The sequence below is a fragment of the Lygodium microphyllum genome, chromosome 19 (assembly GCF_053477565.2).
Source record: "Lygodium microphyllum isolate KBCC chromosome 19, Lygodium_microphyllum_v1.1.10, whole genome shotgun sequence".
Classification (NCBI taxonomy): Eukaryota; Viridiplantae; Streptophyta; class Polypodiopsida; order Schizaeales; family Lygodiaceae; genus Lygodium; species Lygodium microphyllum.
Genome location: NC_141153.1, coordinates 51,308,196 through 51,330,337, shown reverse-complemented (window position 1 = coordinate 51,330,337; position 22,142 = coordinate 51,308,196). Strand labels below are relative to the sequence as shown.

At 37.1% G+C, this 22,142-nt stretch overlaps 1 protein-coding gene across 5 annotated transcripts; it reads left to right on the top strand.

Moving 5' to 3' along the window:
• Positions 1 to 12,697: 12,697 nt before the first annotated feature.
• LOC148019860 (peroxisomal membrane protein 11-1-like) lies at positions 12,698 to 21,223 on the top strand. Of its 5 annotated transcripts, none has more exons than XM_087700059.1 (8): positions 12,698 to 12,839; positions 13,916 to 14,136; positions 14,223 to 14,297; positions 14,384 to 14,458; positions 14,702 to 14,782; positions 14,880 to 14,915; positions 20,307 to 20,471; positions 20,696 to 21,222. In XM_087700059.1, exons 2-8 carry the CDS (start codon positions 13,945 to 13,947, stop codon positions 20,738 to 20,740), a joined length of 669 nt encoding a protein of 222 aa, XP_087556185.1. In that variant the 5' UTR covers positions 12,698 to 12,839; positions 13,916 to 13,944; the 3' UTR covers positions 20,741 to 21,222. The 5 variants fall into 5 exon arrangements, with proteins under 5 accessions (XP_087556185.1, XP_087556186.1, XP_087556184.1 ...); XM_087700060.1 differs by having other exon boundaries at positions 12,700 to 12,845; positions 20,696 to 21,223; XM_087700058.1 differs by lacking the exon at positions 12,698 to 12,839 and adding an exon at positions 12,913 to 13,069 and having other exon boundaries at positions 20,696 to 21,221.
• The last annotated feature ends 919 nt before the right edge of the window (positions 21,224 to 22,142 follow it).

Here is a 22,142-nt window from a genome sequence, read left to right as displayed (position 1 = left end):
GCTGCAATATGGGCTACAAAACAGGGCTGAAGCAAGGGTGGATACAAAGTACAAAACAGTTGCAAAGAAGATTAAGCATGTGGCTTTGCCTTTACCACCTGAAAGTGATGGGTTAGCTAAAAAGTGTCTCAATAGCCTAGTTTGTGGGATCCATATGGAGTAGGATATAAATTTGCAACTAAAACTTTACAAAAACTAAAAATTGCTGATGCAAGCTTTCTTTTGCCTACAAAAAGAGCTTGTTTCTTGCAAATGTTGGCAAGGCATGGGAAAACCTTTGTATTTCAGCTAGATGAAATTGGATGTGTTGATTCGATGGTGATGTTTACAGTACCTCATGTGCCATGGAATTTAAAGCCTATTCCAATACCTCAAGCATATATTGCCTAAACGACTGGAGCTTTTGAACGAGAAGATCAAGATGCGGATTTTGGAGCCCTCTTCAGCTCCATATTCGAATCGGTGGTTTAATGTTCCAAAGAAGAATTGTTCTTTGAGGTTTATATAGGATTTATAGCCAATTAATAAGGTCATCATAAGGAATGTTGGATCAGACTACCTGATAGTGGATGAATTTGTAGAAGCATTTGCAGGCAAGGCAATTTACTCTATGGGAGATTTATATTTAGGATATGATAAGCTCTAGCTTGCATTAGAAAGCCAGTATATCACTACCATGAAGATGCCGCTTGGATTGGTTAGGATGTGTACGCTTCCATAGGGAGCAACCAATTCAATGGCGCATATGATGAATGCTACGCATAAAGTTTTGAGGGAGTATATCCCTCAATTGACCTTACCCTTTCTTGATGATGTGATGATAAAAGGGTGTGATATCCATGAGAAGAATGAAGAGCTGAATGAGCAAGGATGTAGAAGGTTTGTGGCTGATCATATTGTTGATTGTGATAGGATTTTGAGCCATCTTGAAGAAGTGTATTTGACTCTATCAGGAGAAAAGTCAGTTTTTGGAGTGGAGGAAGTATTAGTTGTTGGGCACATGTGTGGACCATATGGAAGAAAGCCCTCACTAGTAAAGATTGATACCATAAGCAGGATGCGGGAGACATGTTCAAATGTATTCGATGTAAGAAGATTTTTGGGTGCATGTGTCTTTTACTTAATATGGATTCCACATTTTGCTCATGTGGCTGAGAGTTTATATCAACTCTTGAGAAAAGGGAAAAAGTTTTGGTGGGGTAAACAGCATACGAAGGCATTTTAGAAGTTAAAGAGCTTATTGATTTCAACCCCAACACTAAAGAGAGCAAATTATGAGAATGGGCAGCCTATTATTCTCACTGTGTGAATACAAGCCCAATTGGCATTAGTTAGGTAGTGGGTTAGGATGATGCTGAGGGGAATACGTATACCATTCGGTTTGGTACAAAGGTCTTCAATGAATGGCAACTGTGGTATTCTCAAGTCAAAAGAGAGCTTTGGGATGCAGTGACAGTCCTTAAGTGTGATAAGGAGTATTTTATGGGAACTCATGTAGTGGTAGAGATTGATTGTCTACCTCTATTGAGCATGATAGTAAATTGCTTAACTCGTGATATTGCCATGTTATGGTGGATTGCATATATAAAGTCACTTAACCTTGATTTTCAACACATTGCAAGTAGAGAAAACCCCATGGCTGACATGCTTCCATGAGCAAGGTTTGAAGATGAAGAGGAGCTAATGGAACCTAGACAACCCTACCTTGATTAGATGTTGCCTTTGCTCTTTCATACTTAGATTGGTGCTGGTACTGGGTGTCTTTTCATGGAGACCATATCTTAATGCTCTCCTGGTGAGTTCTAATTTCCTTTTGAGCCCATGGATTGTTTATTCTCCTTCTGTCTAAGTGATATTCAGCATAGTGTTTAAGAAAGCCTACTGATTTGCTAGCATCCTTGTCTCTATTGCTTTCGCTTTTTCTTCAGCCATTATGTGCTCGCTTTTTGATAGTGCCTGCAAGGCGCTTTGCTAAATCCTTGATTCTAGCTTTGCTCATTCCTTTTCGTCCATCCTTCAGCTTTCTCTTTCATTTGTTTGAGACATTGGTTTTGCTCTTGTGAGAGGATGGCTATCAGTTGCTCTTGCTCTTTTCATATCACAAGTATGTTCTCTTTGTCTTGGCCTTGTCATTCTACTTGCTCCTTTAGGATGCCATGCTCATGGAGTGCTGCTTGGAGTTGATTCTGCAACTCTACAATAGCCTCTTCATCTCTTTGCATCTTTGTGGCCCATAACTCTTGTCTCAACTCATCCCTTTGTTGTTTCAGCTCTTTGTTTTCTAACTCCATGCATTTGTTTTCTTTGGAGTTAAAGGCACATAGTTGCTCTAATGCCATGCAGCTTTCCCTTTCTTCCTCGTACAGGTCTCACAAATTCTCCTCGGTATCTTGTCTTGCCTTCAAGGCCTCTTTCAATGCCATCACAAGCATCGTCATTTGCCTTGTCTTCTCTAGTTGTAAGGCTACAAAAGCATCCTTTTTCGCTTCTAGCCCAACAAACGTAGCTTTTCTCTCCTCATTCATTTGATCACACATACTCTAGAGCTCTTTCACTAGCTCATCATACTCCTTTGGGTTATGCACTACACCGACCGTATTGAAGTGTTTGATATCTCAAAGCGTGGCACCTTAGGACCTTGGTGGGACTCTGCATCAACTGCTACTAGTCTCTTGGCTCCTACCATTGGGGCCCCTTTTGATGCTATTTGTGCCAACTTATGTACTTTGCCTAGTAGGTACTACACCCATGCCATCATGTTACTTTCATTAACTACTACTTCTGTGGCTCCTTGTGTTGAGGTGGTTGTGGTAGCCATGACTAATGGTAGTGCATGCATGGGGTCCTCATCAATAGGTGATGCAAGAGTTTCATGAAAGCTTATGGGCTGGACATAAAGGAGTTTGGGGCACATTTTCCAAGATCAAAGAGAAGTATTGGTGGCAAAACATGTATAAAGATGTGGACCATTATGTGGAATCATGCAGTGTCTATCAAATGTATTCCATGGTAAAGCATTGTTTTGTTACTTATACGAAAGAATTTAAATTGGGTCTCAATGTACCTAGTAGTGGAAAGAATGCAAATTATGATAGTGTGTTTTATCATTAAGAGAAGCCGTGGTAGCTCATCTAGAGCTAGAGGATCACCATATGGTCGTGTAGATAGCTTTCCACATGGTCATAGTACCTTTGAACATGGTGATTTTATGCATACTCTAGAGGTAGAGGAAGGGGGAGATCGTACTCTAGAGGCAGAGGATGTTCTAGTCCACAGAGAGATAATGCATGTCATTAATGTGGGCAATTTGGTCACTTTGAGAGAGTGTGCTTTCATAAGGAAAATGCTATGTTTATGGGTTGAGGAAGGAACCAGTTTGGGCATTATGCAAGTGGTTGGATATAGTAGTGGTGGCTATGGTTTTAGAGGTGGTTCATCACCTAGAGGTAATCTTTTTGCTATGAAGCATGTGTTGAGCAATATGACACACCCTCCTAGAGAGGGTGACTGGTTTTTGGATTCAGGTGCTACAAACCATATGTGACACATCATGAAAAATGGTTTGATAGAAAGTAGCAAATGCAAGCTAAAGAGTATATGGCTATAGGAGATGACATGTTGCATAAGATAATGTATTTTGGTAGTATTCCCTTGGTGACTGGAGAAGGGATAGAAAATGAGTTTGGTGATGTCTGGTACATACCTACTATCACTAAAAAATTAGCGTCATTTGGTCAAATGGCTGCTCAAGGGTTGCAAGTAAGTTTAACAAAAATTGTTGTTTCATTGAGGAGTTCAAGAATGGAAAGCATGGCAAGCTTCAATTGTTGGTCAAATGGTTGATCAAGGGTTGCAAGTAATGGTTGTTTCATTCAGGAGCTCAAGAATGGAAAACATGGCAAGCTTATTGCTCATGGTCAAAAGAAACACATGTTATTTGCTTTGGATGTAGGAACTCCATTCATACAAAGATCAATGTATGTTGAGACAGGGCACGAACAAGATAAAGATGAAGAATTATGGCATAGCTCTAGCATAGAAGGATTGGGCATGTGAATTTGCAAAAGCTTAAACAGATGCAATCTAGGCAGGTGGTTTGTGGACTTCCGTAGTTTGATTATGTAAATTATAATCATGTCTGTGAGGCTTGTCAGTTTGGCAAGCAGTCTAGACTCCCATTTCCAAAAAGTTGGGGAGTGAGCAACTATTCTTTGAAAATGGTACATTCTAATGTTGGAGTCTATGTCTCTTTGAGTGGGAAATACATATTTTATATCACTTTTATTGATGATTTCAACAGGATGACATGGGTGTACTAGTTGCAACATAGAAGTGAAGCATTTGAAAGGGTTTTGGAGTTTAAGGCCATGGAAGAAAAGCAATTTGAAAGCTACACATAAAATGCTTGATATTAGATAAAGGAGGACAATATATGTCAAATGAGTTCTCATACTATTTGAGAGATCATGGGATCAAAAGACAAGTTAGTTGTAGGTATACATCACAGCAAAATGGTGTGGCGAAAAGGAAGAACAAGATTATTGCGAAAGTAGCAAGGGTAATGATGAATCCGATGCATATGCCCTTAACTTATTAGGTTGAGGCAATACATATACTATTGCCGTCCATATCATGAGCATGACACCTACAACTTTGACTCATCACGTCTCAATATGAGAAGATATATGGAAGGACACCTATAGTTGCATACCTTAGGGTGTTTTATTGTGTATGTTATATACATGTCCCAGATAAGTTGAGGAAAAAGATGGAACCAAAGATTGTCAATGCATTTTTCTTGGATATTGAGATGAGAAGAAGGAATATAAATGTTATATTCCTATCATAAAAAGGTTCACACAAGCAAGGATGTAAGATTTAGTGAGTATAAGTCTTGGTATCAACTGAAAGTTGCAATTGATATGGATGTTTATGAGAGCCATGATGATGATTATGGGAAGAAAATTGCAACAAATAATGGTTAAAGAAATCAAAATGTTGGGGATATGTCTAGACCCCAAGATCATGAAATAAGCAGTGGTAGTTATAGTCCATGGACTGGCAAGTTGAGGAGTGCACATACGAGGGAAGAAATTGCACAATGAAAGAAGCTTATGGGTAAAAGTTCCGAGGACGAATTTATGGATGATGAGTTTGGCATACCACATGTAAGAATTCCAGGGATAAAGAGTGCAGGAAAGTATATTCCACCACATGCAAGAGCAGTTGAGACATTGTCTAGTGCATCTTGGTTGAGGAGATTGTATAGAGTGAGGGATCCAGTGGACAAGTTGACATATAATGTCTTCATGAAGATGCATTATGCATACATGGTATCGTATGTTCAGCATGTAGAGCCTACTTGTTTTGGAGAGGCAGTTGTTGGAAACAAAGATTGGAAGAATGCTATGGATGAGGAAATGAATGTATTGACAAAGAACAAGACATGAGATTTAGTTAAGTTGTGTTATGGCAAGAAGGTAATTGGCTACAAGTGGGTGTATAAAGTCAGGTGCAAATCGGATGGCTCATTAGAGAGATACAAAGCAAGGTTGGTTGCAGACGGTTATGCACAAACATATGGTTTGGATTATGAAGAGACATTTAGTCCAATGGTAGCTAAGGTGACCATAATGAGATTGGTCATTGCATTAGCTTCTATCTATGGCTAGAAATTCTACCAAATAGATGTGAAGAATGCTTCTTGAATGGTAATTTGGAAGAAGCATGGGCTGCACAAAGAGTTTGACATCAAGGACCTTGGTTTATTAAGGTACTTTCTTGGTATTGAGGTGATTGACACTCCACATGGAGTTTGGTTAGTATGAAGGCAATACTCATTGGATATGCTATGTGTAATAATAGCATGTAAGGCAATGGATACACCATTGGATCAAAACATTAAGATGGTGGATGATGGACACTATGTGGAGGATATTGCTACTATGTTCAGAAAGATGATTGATAGCCTAATCTACCTAACCATAAACAAGACCAAATTTGAGTTATTCAATGGGAGTGATTAGTCAATTCATGTAGAAACCATACAAATCACTTTTAGGTGTAGTGAAGAGCCCAGGGAGTCCATCTATAAGATATCATCTATATAACATGCATTCAAAGGATATTAAGAAATACCCTTTCTTTGTATACTATAAGGCCTTAAAATGACCCCTTTTACTTTACTAAACTTATAGATTTTTTTCAAATTTAATTAAAAAATCCATTTTGTGAACATAATCCTATAAATTTTACTAAATATAATACCCTTTCTTTTGAATTCACATGGTATCTTACACGTTCTATAAGGTGGACTCCCTGGGGTGAAGAGATTCTTGAGATATGTGAAGAAGAAAGTTAGCTTTGGTTTGTTCTATGAGAAAGGGATCAAGCCTACATTAATTGGATATACATATGCAAACTGGGCGGGAAGTATCGTGGATAGGAGATTCATTTGGTTTAACCATGGTGAGTTGGAGCAATAAGAAGCAACCCAGAGTTGCATTGGTAGCATGCGAGTAGATATGACTGAGATTACTATTATGTGATATGGAGATAGAAATAGATGGTGGAGTTATCATGTATTGTGTTAACATTAGTAGCATTATGTTGACAAAGAACATGGTCTACTATGCAAGGACGAAGCATATTGAAGCACACTACCATTTTATTAGAGAGAAGGTTACAAATGGAGAGATAGACTCAATACATATCAAAACCAATGACTAAGTTCCGAATATCTTTACCAAAGCATTAGGTAAAGATAAGTTTTACTTTACAAGTGCACTTGGGATATTGTATCTGCAAGCTCATTTTGAGCTTGAGGGGGAGTGTTCAGAAATAAGACATAGGCTAAATCTATATTTGCATAAATAAAGTAGAAGTTTTATGTGAAGTGACTTAAAGATCAAAAGATATTTATCACTTTTGGGAATATTTTGTGTGTACTCAATTGACAAAGAGATAATGAGAGAAGAATGAAGAAGAAGGAGAAAAATAACTCTTGGGTCTCCATATCTTGTGCCATTGCTCCTTCTGTTGTGCATCCACTTCTATTCTTTTCACTATTATTACAAGTGAGGTCGATTATAAAGATGCTTTTCATTAATAATTTCACTACTTCACTCATATACTATTATATTATTTCACAAATGCCTACACAAATGTAAATGTTACGATTGATGAGATAATGGCCAGTACATGTTTTTTTAATGAGCATGTGGCATGTGTGTGTGTGTGTGTGTGTGTGTGTGTGTGTGTGTGTGTGTGTGTGTGTGTGTGTGTGTGTGTGTGTGTGTGTGTGTGTGTGTGTGTGTGTGTGTGTGTGTGTGTGTGTGTGTGTGTGTGTGTGTGTGTGTGTGTGTGTGTGTGTGTGTGTGTGTGTGTGTGTGTGAGGTTGTACATCCACACCAAACATGCACTCTAACACCCATGCCTACACAGATCTTATTGAAGATCAATGCTTCACCCCTTATGTAACTATATATGTAATTATTGACTCTTATCTTTGTGGGCCCTCCATATGAGGAGAATATATCTATGAGCAGCATATTTACCTAGTAAGTCTCAATTTTAGAGTGGTTACATAAATTAAGGGTGGATAGTAGAGGCTTTCCAAATTTTGCATGAGATCTTCTCATCTAGAGTAGTCAATGGTACAAAAGACCAAAAAATCATGCCGTGGTTCATTTTGAATCTATATTACAAGAAGGTAAGTTAATTTGAATCGAAATTCTTTTAAGAAAAGTTTGCATAGAGAAAAAGAAAAATAAATTGTATTGTTTCATTTTTTAAAATATACTACGACTTTACTCAAAAGCCATGCATCTCATATAGGATCAACCATGATATTCCTCTAAGGAAATATAGTAATACTTAAGTGGCTCACTCATGATGTTTAGGGATAAATAGTTGATAGGAAGATTAGGAAATCCCTCCACCTGGTAGCTAGAAGCTTGGGATCGATGGGCAAATACAATATGGTTGGGTCAAATGACCTAGGTAACTCTCCCATATATCCATTGAGCTTGAGTCATGGCCTCACCATCATGGTACTTAATAAGGCTAGGGGGAATTGGGTAAAGATAAAAAGTCAGACAATTTTGAGCCTTTTCGTCCAACAAAGTCTCCACAAATTGTACTCTAGATTGGGAGACGATGCAGTAGTTGGGAGGTGTCATATATGATCGCATAAATTGTGTCCATTGGTGGGTTCTGAAGAACTCGTAGCGAGGTGGGACGAAGACCCAGTCCATGATCATCCAAAAAATGTGCTCATGCAAGGGGAGAACGCATTGTGATCCTATTGGGACGTAGACCAAGGGAAATATCACATGAAATTTCTATTGCACAAGATTTTGAAAGAAGCAAGAGTGTGTTTCTACCTTATTTTTTAAAATAAGTTTCATACGTTATAGAGGTTTTTCTTTATTCATTGAGAATAACAATGACCCTTTGCAAATTTATAATTTTATAAGAATTTTTATCACATTATTATTTTCAGATGTTAATAGTTAATATATTGAGCCTTATATTTTATTTCTAATACAAGAACATCTTTTGATTTACAAGGCTTTGGTTGGCCTAAAGTAGTATTTAGGTGGAATAGGAGCGATAGGTTCAGTAAGTAGGCTCAACAACATATTTGTGAGGAGAAACTCTTTTTACATCCATGATCATAATGGGGTAATCAAGGCAACTAGATATTTTCAAATTAGGTACAAAGGACTTATGAGACCAAATTCTAATGCATTTAGGGTCTACTTCTGTGAGTCATGAGTACACATACTATTCTTGATTGGTCATCTGACCATTCATACAAATAAGAGCTTGAGGGACTTTTGTTTCAAAGAACCAAAAGGCTTCAAAGAGTTAAGATTTTCAAGAATCTCGACTCTCTTTATGTTATTCTCAATATGTTTTACTTTCCCAACATCAAATAAGTAATTCTCATCCCATAGTTGCCAACTTTCATCTTGGACTCTAGACCAGTCACCTCCAAGGGCAGCTTTGACGGTAAGTAAGGCAATATTGTGTCGAAAGCAAAAATCACTTGATTCACAAGCCAAGGTGTATATTACTAGCTTGGGTAAGTTACTCAAGAATATATGTGTGCATCACGTGGGTTTAAAATAATGTATTTTTAAAATATTATTTTTATACATTTTTTTACATATAGAAGGGTATAATATAAAGGGGTTATTTAAACATTGAATAGAAAATGGTAAATTTTTATTCATGAAAAATTCACAGATAAGGATATTTATAAATAGGCATTTAACGCACGTGATGTAGAGGATATACATATAGTGACTTCCTCGAGATTACTGGAAACACCTCATGGCTCATAAGTTGATTAAAGAGACCCTTTAAAAAATTGGTGCTTTAATTAATCATCCATAAAAAATTAATTTCTAGTTAATATGATTATTTATACTATAAAAAGTAATAATTGCTAATTTAAGATCATTTTTCATCTACAAAGTATACCAAAATTTATGGCTTTGATACAATGTGAAATGTGTTTGACCCTAAATAATGAGGATAGTTTAGTAGTTGTCTAAGGATTCAATCTTAGCCATCACCATCTATGCTACTCATGAGCATGCAAACTTAGGCAACTACGTGTTCCCTAGGTCTACATGATAAGCAAAGCGTCTAGCCTCATCCCAACCATGAGAATTGACCTGCAAGTTCCTAATGACAAATCTACGATCCCTAGCAATATTCTAGCATCGATCACTATTGCATGAGCAATCAAAGACTCAAGATGGACAAGCACCACACTCAATGAGAGTGAGAAACAAGGGGGAGCTGCACATCGACCCCTCTGCCCATAAGGCATAGTCTCTCACCGTCCCCCTAAAACAATGCTAAACCTTTTTTAGGACTCAAACCTAGGATGGTCATGATTCTCATGGACCTTTTTTAATTTTTAGAAGAAGCCACTTAGCTAATGGGATCAAGTCAATCATATGATGATTTCATTAGAAAGACTATCCACCTACTTCCCATTTTTAGACATGGAGTATTTTAGTTTTCTAAACAAACATATTACTCATGCTGTGAAATAAAAAGAGATAGCTTCCTTAACTAATCTTAGCACAAGGTTCATTGTCACATTTCTTAAGTACGAACATAAAATCATTCTTTTGAAAAACAAGGTATTTATATTATTGTAATAGTTACAATCTCTTTGAAGTACAAGTTTATATCCTCAAACCTGAGTCATGTTGGTTCTTTCTCGCCATAAGGGACAATCTTTCTACACGAATGACCTTACATACCTAACTGGTGGTTGATTTTACTCTAGATGAAAAGTTTCTGAGTGTAGCTCTAGGGATGACACAATGCCTTATAAATCTTGTTCGATTATCAAAAGTACAGACACAGTCATATTACTTACAAGATTTTTCTTCAATCAAAATCCATTATGCAAAATAATTGAGTGAAAAAAGTAGTTTCCAAACAATGTTTAAGCTAACTTTTCCAATAGAATCTCAATAACTTTCATTCTAAATAACAATAAAATATGGCTTCAATATAGCCTATATGCATGTATACGTATATATTTAGATACTAAGGTGTTTCAATGAATTATTTATTTACTAGAAAATAAGAAAAGAAAAACTAAATGATTTACTTATCATGTTTGACTGAATTATGAAAAAGTTCATTAAAGGATGCATAATTTATAGATGAATTATTTTTGAAACTAATTTTCAAGCTATTGTTTTTTAAAGAATATTTATATTACATAATTATTTTAAACAACAGATTAAATAATTTTTTTAAAGGATCTCTTAATTTTATTATAATCTTTAACTTTTTTGGATAAATTTATAAAATTAAAATCTAAACTTCTTTATTTTCTTGAGATTTTTCACTATTTAGCTAGTAATCTTAAGAGAAACTTATATTTAAAATCTAATATAATTTATATATAACTTATTTTTAATTTAAGTTTTTGATTTTTGATTAGTAAGTTATAATTTAATATAAACTACATAAGCTAAATCTAAATTTTAACTTTAGATGTTTAGTTTTTACTAAATTTTAATATATTTTTTTCTAATTGGTTTTAATACTTAATGAATTTAACTTTAATCAAGAACTAACATAGAGGGATTAATCTTAATTATACTTTACAAAGATTTTTAAGCTAAAATTTTCAAATAATCAATTTATTAAAGAAAATTTAAAAATAAAATAATAAACTTGAATTGTATCAATGCTTGTACCTTAAGGTAAGGCTTAATTAAGCCTCTTATATATATAATATCAATATGATTTTTTTGAATAATTTTGTTTATATTTATAAAAATTAATTAAGTATAATTTTAAAAAATAAAAATAAAAGTAAGATAAACAAAGAAATTTTTTGGGGTTAAAAAAATTTGTATAAAATTCAATAGTTTACATGTGAGGAGAAGAAAATGTGGCACGGTTGTGAATATTTATTAGGAAAATTTGGGTATGTTATAATAAAGTGGTCAATTTTAGTTACTTGCTTGAAAAAGCATGCATGCTATAAAAAGTACTGATAGAAGATAGATTATTAGATTCATATTATGTTCTTTATAAAAAATATTAATTGGAATAATAATATATTATTAGAGAGAGAGAGAGAGAGAGAGAGAGAGAGAGAGAGAGAGAGAGAGAGAGAGAGAGAGAGAGAGAGAGCTCCTCCCTGCCTGTCGAGGAGAGAGATGAGGGAAAAAATGATAAAAATTGTAGCAAAAATGAGAAAAAAAGACCATGTTTTAGGAGGGTACTAAGGCCAGATACACACCGGGCTATGGACGGACGCAAGGTGGAAAAAGAGGCGTCCACTGCCCTATGAGTCAAAACGCCATTGGGCCCGATTTTTACGGATGGCAGACACTTCTGGGCGGGGGATCTCCCTCGTCCTGAAATTCGAGCGCGCCCAATGTACAAGACGACAACACATTTCTCCAAAAATTGGCTTGTGGGACTAATAGGAATTGAACCCCCACCAATCCCCTCACGCCTCTCATTCATTACCAATGGGCCAACCTCCTTTTGATGCAATTCATGTGCGTAGTTTAGTGTGTAAACAAAGTAATGGACAACTTGCACCTCCTATCCATCCATAGCCCGGTGTGTAACCGCCGGCCTAAGGAGATGCCATGCGGTACCCCCAAAATCTTTCAATAATAAGTGTAGATAGATAGATAGATAGAAGATAGAAGGTTCAGAGGTGAGAGAATCCTAAAAACTTGAAAAATTTTAAAGTCCTTGGCACATAGAAGGTAGACAAGGCCTTTAACTGATCTAATGCTTTCTCATTGATACTTGCACATGCATAAACTATGCCCTTATCCTCTAACTCTTCCTCTTCAAGGGCGAAGTTAGAGATGCAATGCTCGGTTTCTGGATTCTACGCATACTGGGTAATGCTATCACGTGGGAAACTCTCTCTTAGTATAAAAACCTTGAAATGTATGCACTTCACTTCTTTTAATTTAAATTTTTCAATTGAAATATATTTCTCGGTTTGGGAAGGGGTAAAAAAGGGTTCCTTCGAGCACCGGGTACACAGCTAGGCAAACGTTTCCCAAAAGAAAAGAGGTGCACCTTGTCATTTATACGCTAAACCGCCATCTATGATCTGAGCCATGTTCTGTGAAGCCTCCTTATAAACTTTTAAAACTCGTACGTTTCAGCCGGGGTAAGGGGGGGCCGGGGCGGGAGAGCGAGAGATATTCCATGCTTCGTTTCCCTCGCGGTGAAAAGCTTCGTCTGCGGCCATGGAAAGCGGCAAGGGAACCTCCCTCGTCATCAATTATTCTTGCAAGCTATGGTGCATGCTGTTTCCTGTAAGTGTACTCTCTCTCTCTCTCTCTCTCTCTCTCTCTCTGTGGTTGTTCTTTGACCCTATCTCACGCTTCCAACCTCACCTTTTCCTTCCAAACAAGTTACAACGGTCCTTTAAGAACTGCAGCAATGGCACGCTGTTCTCCTCCTATTCGTATTCGTCTTGACTTCCTGCCAACTCCATCGTGCTCATCCATCATCATCCAGGCCTTTGCCTGATATTCTGCGAAAGGTCTTGTTCGTTTCTGTTCCCCCGTTCTAATCAAGCTGCTAAAAGATGGCTTTACTTTCAGCTGGCTTGCTGTGCATCGCTGGCTAATGCAGAAGCGACTTGGTGCTTCTTTTTATCCTTACGCACTTATAGTCTGCGAGGAAGTCAAGCAGGCACTTGTAAAGCTGTCGACATGTTTGATTTCAATATCTTCTCTTTGCCATGTCTATCACGGTTTCCTAACACCTGCACCATATCTCAAAGTAATTTTAGTCATTGCTATCTAACTGCTCAGTATTGTGCCATAATATGTATGGCGAGTGCAATAGTGTAAGGTGCATATCAGCTTATGTATTTTGGGGATCCAGATAAAATGTGATTCTACTAATCTAGATGGAGAAACCTACCACACATTGTAAGGATTACAAGCAAAATAGAAAGTAGAACCATCAAAAACAGTCTATATTGTTGGTATCGACTACATGTTGTTTTGAAGTCTTTGTAAGTGAACGTAGTTCAATATTGTTGAAATATAATCAGCATAGCAAACAGGCACATTTATGCTTATCTCTTCTCGGTAGATGGCCATGCTGATCTTAGGCCTTTAGATTACTTCGCGGCAATTCAGCCTAAGCTAGCACTAACTAGAAGCTTTCATGAGGCCTTATCAATCAAGTAAATTTTATATATATTCAAAAGCCTTCAGTTTTTACTGTATGACACAGAAGCATAAAACTATAAGAAGCATCGCTTCAAAATCTTGACATGGCACAAGATTTCCTTATTGACTAAGAGTCTCTGTATAAATTGAGTGTAAACTCAAGGAAGCATATAGTGGGACTGATACCTGAAGGTTTCAATCTGCAGAAGCTGATTCACGATACTTTCCTGAGACCATGGAATTGTTGGATTCCACGAGGGTACACGCCTCTCTCATATCAGCTTATCTCAACAATCAAGAAGCCAGAGATAAGATTTGCCGTGCAATCCAATTTGGATCCAAGTTGGTTAGTGGTGGGAAGCCAGGAACTGCACATGATGTTGATGATTCTACAAGACTCGCACGCAAGGTTTTTAGGTTGTTGAAGGTTGTTTCCCTTTCTCTACTTTGTGCTGTGCTCTTACAGGTGATTCCTTTGTTTTAAGTATTCATGAGCTCATACACTTTATACAGTGCTTGAATGAGTTCGAAGCTTTAATAACCCCGCCAAAACCTTTCAAAACCACTCCAGTTGTGATGCTCGAAAAGGTAAGTGTATCAACAGTAGTTTATTTTGTGCATAGTTGAATTTGTTCGAACATATTGATAATAATCACTGCGGTTTTGGATAACAGTTTAGACATTCATTTATGGCTACATTTTTGGCTCTTGATCATTTGGTTTGGGCTGGAAGGGTAGGCATTTACAAGGTATCGATCTCTCTTTCTACAAATGCATTGATCTTTTTGTGCATATGCATATAATGTGTGCCTGTTCTTATTATTCAAACAGCAAAAACTATTAATATAATTACACTTGTAACTATATATATAGATAAAATACAACATAAGTATGCACATAACACATCTGTGTTTTCCTTTTGCACTTGTAGTTTAAAGCATCTCATATAGTTGTTTGGGAAGTAGAGTGATCTTTTGTATGTTGCTATGCAGAACAAGGAATGTACTACCATATTACAAACATACTCATTATACTGCTACCTTGGAGGTTCCACTTGCAGCTCTGCACTTGAGGTAAACCATTGGTTTCATAGTAATAGATGAGAATGGGTCCTAACTAGCATTGGTATGCTACAAGATTCAAAATAATTTGGCTTGCATTTGCTTGCAGTTACTGCTGCTGCTTTTCAGAGAGCGCCTGATTACTGTACGTGGATTGTAGGAGATACTTAAATGTAGACTTTTAGTTTATTTCATGTTTGCATTCAGTCTGGGCTAGTTTTTGCTGTCTGAGTAAGCAGAATGCTGTTTGGAAGTGAATTGTGCAATAATTATGGTAGAAGATTTGATTATTTTAGATTTAGCCTTTTGCAACTAATAAATACATTGAAGAAAGGCAGAGAATTATGAAAGAAAGCAATGTCTTTGAGCTTACAAGTACTCCCTATTTCGATTTCAAATATTTGGCCCTTGTACCTTTGAGAGTGTTTTCTCTATAGAAATAGCCAATAACTTCTCTTGTAACATGCAAAATCTGCTTGCATTTCTTTTTGGTTAAGTTGTACACACCACCTTTTTGAAGCTTGTTGTTATACATTTTAGAATGCTCACTCAAGTAATCAAGAAACTCTATTTGAGACCAGCCTTCCTTCTGGGCAAGGGTGGGAAATAACCTAATTAAGCACTAATTATAGCAAGCGTAAAATTCACATAAATGGAAAATACAAATGTTACCACTTTATCTTGGACAATAAATACCTTGTTGACTCTAGGATTGATGCCCCTTGCAGTATTTCTTTAACTTGTATTGCTAAAGGTTGAAGTACATTAAGATCCAACCTAATCTTTTTCAATCTTGACTATATCTTGCTGTCCATAGTAACTAGTAAGTTTTCAAAATAATTTGCCCCTTGGTTTGCTTAGGGATTGGCCTTTAATTTGCTCCTTGGAAGACAAATTTTACCCTAAATTATTGTTGCTTGGTTGGCCTTTTGAAATTCTCTAAAATCCCCAAATTTCAGCTATTCAAATTTAAGTACTAGGCTTTGAATTTTGAGCACTCTTTCCAAGGTACTTGGTAAACTCTAATTATTACTTGTAAATTAGTATTTAGTAGTAGAAATTCTTCAATTGCACCTTGTTGGGATTGAATTTGATTGAGATTTCTTGAGAGAAGTTGTTAATCTCTAAAAGAATAGAGAGGAAGTTGGAGCGACAGAAGTTCCAGAGTTTCATCACCAAAATTGGCTGAAATTTAATGTTGCCTTGCTGTGAATGGCCAATTGACTATAGCCCACCATCAATAGGAGTCCCACATGCAGCTCCCTATCATTTTGGGTCCTAAAATTGTTGTCTTTCCTAAAGACAGCCTACATAGGTTTTCAATTGTCTCCAATGACCACCTAATCAGTTGGGGGTAGCTCTTTGACAGCATTTGATGGCTAGACTGATCACCAATGGGCTGGAAAATTGCAGTAGTAACTCTTGCTCCTTCTCACCTAATCTCTAGAATGCTGGAATGAAGTTCCATCAGTCTCTAATAGCCCTTTCTGCCCTTGCATGGAAAGGTTTTGTGAAGTGGCAGCCTTTTAATTGCATTTTTCAGCCCAACTAAATTAATTTTTAAAATATTAATATTAAAAATTAATATAATTATTAAATCTTTCTTCAAAAAATAATTTTACTAGCCAACAATTACAATGGCTAGGCCAATTTGTCATCTAAGTATGTGAATATTTATTAATCCTTGAATTGGTATTAACTAGTTTTTAATGTCACCACTAACATTAATGGCTAATAAAATATTTGAGGCCAAAATCTTTTACAAGATACTATCTAGTATTTGTGAAGGATCACTTATTACAACTTTTGCCTTTGGCACTCATTGACTTCTCAGGGTTCTTGGATTGCCATTGTGAAAATAACTAACTTGCATACATGCATACCTCACATTCGTACATTTGATTAACAATTAATCAAAGCTAAGCAAAGCATCAAAATTTCACGTCCTCGTGCCACTACTATGTCAACCCAAATTGGGAATGATATTGGATCAAAGACTGCTAGACTTTAGTAGACGACCATGGGAAAACATGAACAATATGGATTCCATACAAGAGAGAATTTTGTAAGCATTTTTAATATTCATGTTGGTCACTTCTTGGTTGTGAGCTTACTTAGAGTTTGATGGAGACTGAGGATTTTTCTCTTAATCCTTGCATCACGGAGTGTATTATGTGTCCAATGAGGAGGTCGGTACTTCCATTGTCGCTTTGTCTCTAATAAAGTCTCTAGAACATCCACCAATGCCAACTCTATGGGTGAATTCGATGGCGAAGCAATCTTGTCTTCCATTGATGGTGGAGCTTTAAGAGGTGTAGGCTTCAAAGGCATTGGGTCAGATGCCTAACGATCACTCGGATCTTCAAGTATGAAGTCTTTGGAACTTTCACCAATGTCGACTCTATGGGTGAATTCGGTAGTGAAGCAATCTTCTCCTCCATTGACAGTGAAGCCTTAAGAGGCGTAGGCTCCAAAGGCACTAGCTAAGTGTCCAATTGTCACTTGGATCTCCAAGTATGTGGTGCTCCTTACCCCCCTTTGCAGCATTTGGAAACTCCATGAATTGAACATCTCAACTTGTGTAGGCTTCTCGCAAAATGGGATCATAAAGATTGTATCCTTGCAACTGTGAGCTATATCCCATAATCACTTGTCTTTTGGAAGGTGGCTTGATCTTATCTAGTTGTTCCTTTGGGATGTGAAGATAGATATGATATCCAAACATATCAACCACGATCGATGTAGGTGACTGATTAAGGATGTGGAAAACGATGGCTTCTATCCTAGCCCATAGATATTGTGATGTCTGTTGATACTCCATCATAATCCATGCCATCTTGATTAGTCTTCGGTTGTTCCGCTCCAATATATGCCATTCTTCTAGGGTGTATTTGTATTGATAAGCTTATGGTAAATGCCATGATCTAAACTAAACTTAGCAAGCTTGTTGGAGACAAACTTTCCTTCTTTGTTGGATCACAAGGATTTGGAGTTTCCTACTAGACCAGTTCTCCTCAAAGATTAACCAATCCTTGAAATGTGAGATTACTTTAGACTTCAACTTCAAGAAATATGCCAATCTCATCTTGCTAAAATAATCAATAATTAGCATAAAATACAAACTTCCCTTAAGGGACTCTGTTCTCATTGGTCCACATAAGTCTGTTGAAACAACCTCCAAGGGCTCCTTTGGCCTTCATTAAGCCTTGTTGGGAACCATGAATAAGCTTTCCATGAGCTGCCTTCCTAAGGTACTTGTAGTTGAGGTGACTGAACTAAGTATGCCATAGCTTGGCAATCTATGTTTGGGAAGAAAGAAAAAGAGAGGTAAAGGCGGATGAAGTCCGTATCTTGTAGACTTCATTCTCCTCGTGACCTATACAAAGAATCTATCTTGAATCTCCATCAAGAACTTGAAAGGAGTTCTTATCAAACTCGACCATAAGGCCAAGTGCACAAATCTTGCTCATTGGCATGCCATAGCTCGGCGATCTTTGTCTGGGAAGAAAGAAGAGAGGTAAAGATCGATGAAGTTTGTATCTTGTGGACTCCATTCTCTTGGTGACGTGCACACAAAACCTATCTTGAATCTCCATCAAGAACTCGAAAGGAGTCCTTATCGAACTTGACCATAAGGCTAAGGGCACAAATCTTGCCATGTCCTTTGAGGTAATCATATTTCCTCCATTCTAGACCTACATCTGTGCACTTGTCAAAGCTTATTGACGTGCTCCCTTGTGGAAGTGGACTTGGACAGGCTCAACATCTGCATCTGTATCTCTTGAGACACCTACTTCATCATGGTCATGGTCATTTGGTTGTACAATTGATCCAATTTCAGCCATATATCCCAAGCAATAGTCAAATGCTATGTGTGGGCTATCACGGTTGATGTGCATGAGAGAAATGGGAATGATTGGATATAGGTATTCAGCTTGTCTCAATGTGCATGTACCGTTGCCAACTTAGCCTTCTCATTTGAAGAAATCTTGGACAAGTCACGGGTTATAGGACAATCCATGGCCTCGGTCACGAGCTCCCAAGGCTTTTGTTTTATGTAACAAATCTTTAAATTCTTGTGAATATGCATCCAAGCTCTTCTTTCCCATATCTAGCTCACATAATTTATGGAGATTTTCAATCCTGTCATTAGTTACAAAATGCTTTTGAAAAACATGTTGAAAATCTGCCCATGTTTCTAGCTTGGGGCAAAGCCCCACCCACCAAGCATACGCCTTCTCCTGCAACATGATTTGTATTTGCCTAGTTATTGAGTGTTATCAAGTTGATACAAATCAAAGTACGCCATCCATTTGGCCAGCCATGGATCAATGCTTGTCTTATCACATTCCTTCTTCTCCCCTTAGGTTGAAATTGAAGAGGCAACGTTCTTAGTGGGGGGGACAAAGGGAAAATGGGGAGTGCGCATCTCAGCTAATTGCTGTTGCATGTCCTTGATTTGAGCTTGGAGAATCACCACTAGCAACGAATCTCTATCAGATTTGATGGAAGAAGATGCTTTAGGACGTTCCCATGCGCGTGCTCAGATTGGCATCCTCCATGTGTCGAGGTTTAGTAGGAGCAGGAGTACCAAAAGGAGAGACTTCGTGAGAAGTCTTGGTATCAATAAGAGGAGCGTAGAGAAGGAAGAAAGTTTGGAGAGAAGTGAGAATTGTTATCATTATTCCCAAATGCGCCTCCTTTTCTCTTCTTGACAGCTCTCAGCATGTCTTTGGGCCCCAAAATAGGTTCCTTCATTGGTTAATTGGTTTATTTAATATTAATTTCTTCTATTAATAATTATCTCTTTTTTTAAAATGATGGCTAGGCTTACAATGGCATCATGCGCTGAAACCCTTGTTAAATAGTTAGGTTATTATAATTTGATTATTATTATAGCATGTTATCAATGGTTGCTTTACGACTGTTTTTGGCCACAGTAAAGCCAATCATAGCCTTATAATTCATGATTAGTTGCATAAATTATTCTTTTTTATGCTATGTCTTTCAAGTCTTTCAAGTTGGCTACCACATCCTTGTTATGATTTCTTGTCTCATTATCTCTTAAGCCAATGTGTCTTTTAAGGGTGATTCAGATCTGCCTTCCTAAAGTTTGGCTGTAGTAGCAAACTCACATTCAGTTGCAATTGATGTAAGGTGAAAGTTGGGAGTATTGTTGATGGCATAAAAAAGTCTACTGAAAATGTGTCAACAGAAGCTACTAGATTTAAAGATTCTCTGTTACGAAGAGATGGCATTGATTGGGTTAACCTTGTCGAACCGTCTTACTCACTGTATTCTATCAGAGAGCTCAAGAAATGTAGGAGCTAAAATTTTGTCTTAACAAGTCATAGTGTGCAACAGTGTGCTCAAGCAATTGGTTGATGCTATAGGTCTGCATACACTTCACAAAATTTAGTCCATTGATGCATGGTGTCATTGTGGTACATCCACTTGATAAGATCATTGCCTGATAAAGTTTGGGTACAGATTCCAATTCAAGTTTTATAGCTGATGTGTTTTTCAATGGTGACAGGATAAAGAGGAAAAACCAAGCTTTTTTGAAGGCAGCTTGAATCTTGCAAAGTCTCTGATGGATGTAGTTGTTGCAATTGGTCTTCTAGAGCTTGTCCCCAAGAAAGTAACTCCTCGTGTGACGGGAGCATGTGGGTTGCTGTCGTCCTTGATTTATAGTTACCAGGTATGTTTCTTCCTTGTCCTTAGACTAGCACAGCCATTTAGTTAGTACAGATCCTTGAGCTATTGCATGTGGTCAGTCTTTTACCTGTACTGTGTCATACAAAATGAAACTTTCTTATTTATTGTGGGTAGTCATCAACTAAAATATGGGATGTCGTTTTTGGTCTTCCCCTTAAAGTACAGCATATCTGTCCATTTCTAATATGGCCTTGCTCACATATGCAGTTACTTCAACCTACATCTCAAGGTACAAGGGCGAATCAAGGATGAAAATGCTATGAGTGCACTGGTGGGGATCTTTAACTTAGCATTTTAATGCAATGCAATAGAACCAACCAATAAGAAGAATCCTGAAGCATTGATGTCCTCTATACCATGAGGTGCTTGCATGCAAGGAAGATACATTGCTTGTACTAATGATGAAAATACACACATGCTGTCTGGTAACTGCTGTACTCAGCGTGTGTGTGTGTGAATTAGTGGTGAATATGGCTTTGGCAATGTTGGCCAGATAGTACATCTGATTATTCTTAGACCTTGGGTGATATCTTCCTTCCTAAAACTAGATGGTGATGTGGATATAGGAATTAAACTCAAGATGTAGTCTCTTGTACATTTGATTATTCTGTTACTTTTAGTGACGCGAGAGAGAGAGAGAGAGAGAGAGAGAGAGAGAGAGAGAGAGAGAGAGCTTTATTAATGTCCATCAAATGTATCATAGGTATATAGGAATAGCATCATACATCATTAGACACACACTACACATTTATAAAGGTAATTTGGATTATCAATGTATAGACCTTGGGTGATATCTTCCTTTAATTTCCTATAACTAGATGCTCTTATGGATGTAGGAATTAAACTCAAGATGTGTTGATCACCTTGTGTTCATCCTACCAATTGGAAGTATCATCCTTTCTCTCTTTTTCTCACATCCACATACACATATCAACCACCTTGCACTCTTAGCATTAAGTCCTTGTTTTCTTTAAATTTTTGAAATGCATATTTTTTTCTCCCTCCCCTTGCCCTCTCTCTCTCTCTCTCTCTCTCTCTCTCTCTCATGTTCGTTATGCCTTCTTTTCCTTGTGTCTATTACAAAACTTCATGAGGCATAGAAATTGCATTATTGGAAGGCATATAGAATATATTAATAAGGAATCCTTGTATTCATGATTTAGAAAGATACAACATTGAGGCACATGTCGGGACTATATCCTCATGACGCCATAGATGTGAGGGTTAACCATCATTGAGCGTAAGGAATCACATATAGAAGCACATTTTAAGCAAAGCTTGATAAGTCCTTTAATTGTTGATGCATATTGAAGACTAATTCTAGAGATTTGGCAATTACATTTGGAAGCTTTCATGAAGTGCACAAGTCTCACTTTGCCTTGATGATTTTGAATTACCTTAAAAGATGCACGTTTGTCTATTAGGTTGCTTAAAAAATTCTTGAAATGCTTAGTATCCCTTGCCTTGTTTGTCACTAATGTAGCCATGGATTGGATAGCAAAAATGATGAGAGTAGATTGGAGTCTTAATTTAGACCCACCTCCTTTTCCCACTACCTAGCGATAAGGCAAATGGTTGATCTCATTGTCAGATTCATTGATAGGGATTCAAATATCTAGAGTCATTGTTTTGATATCTAAAGTGCTAATAATTA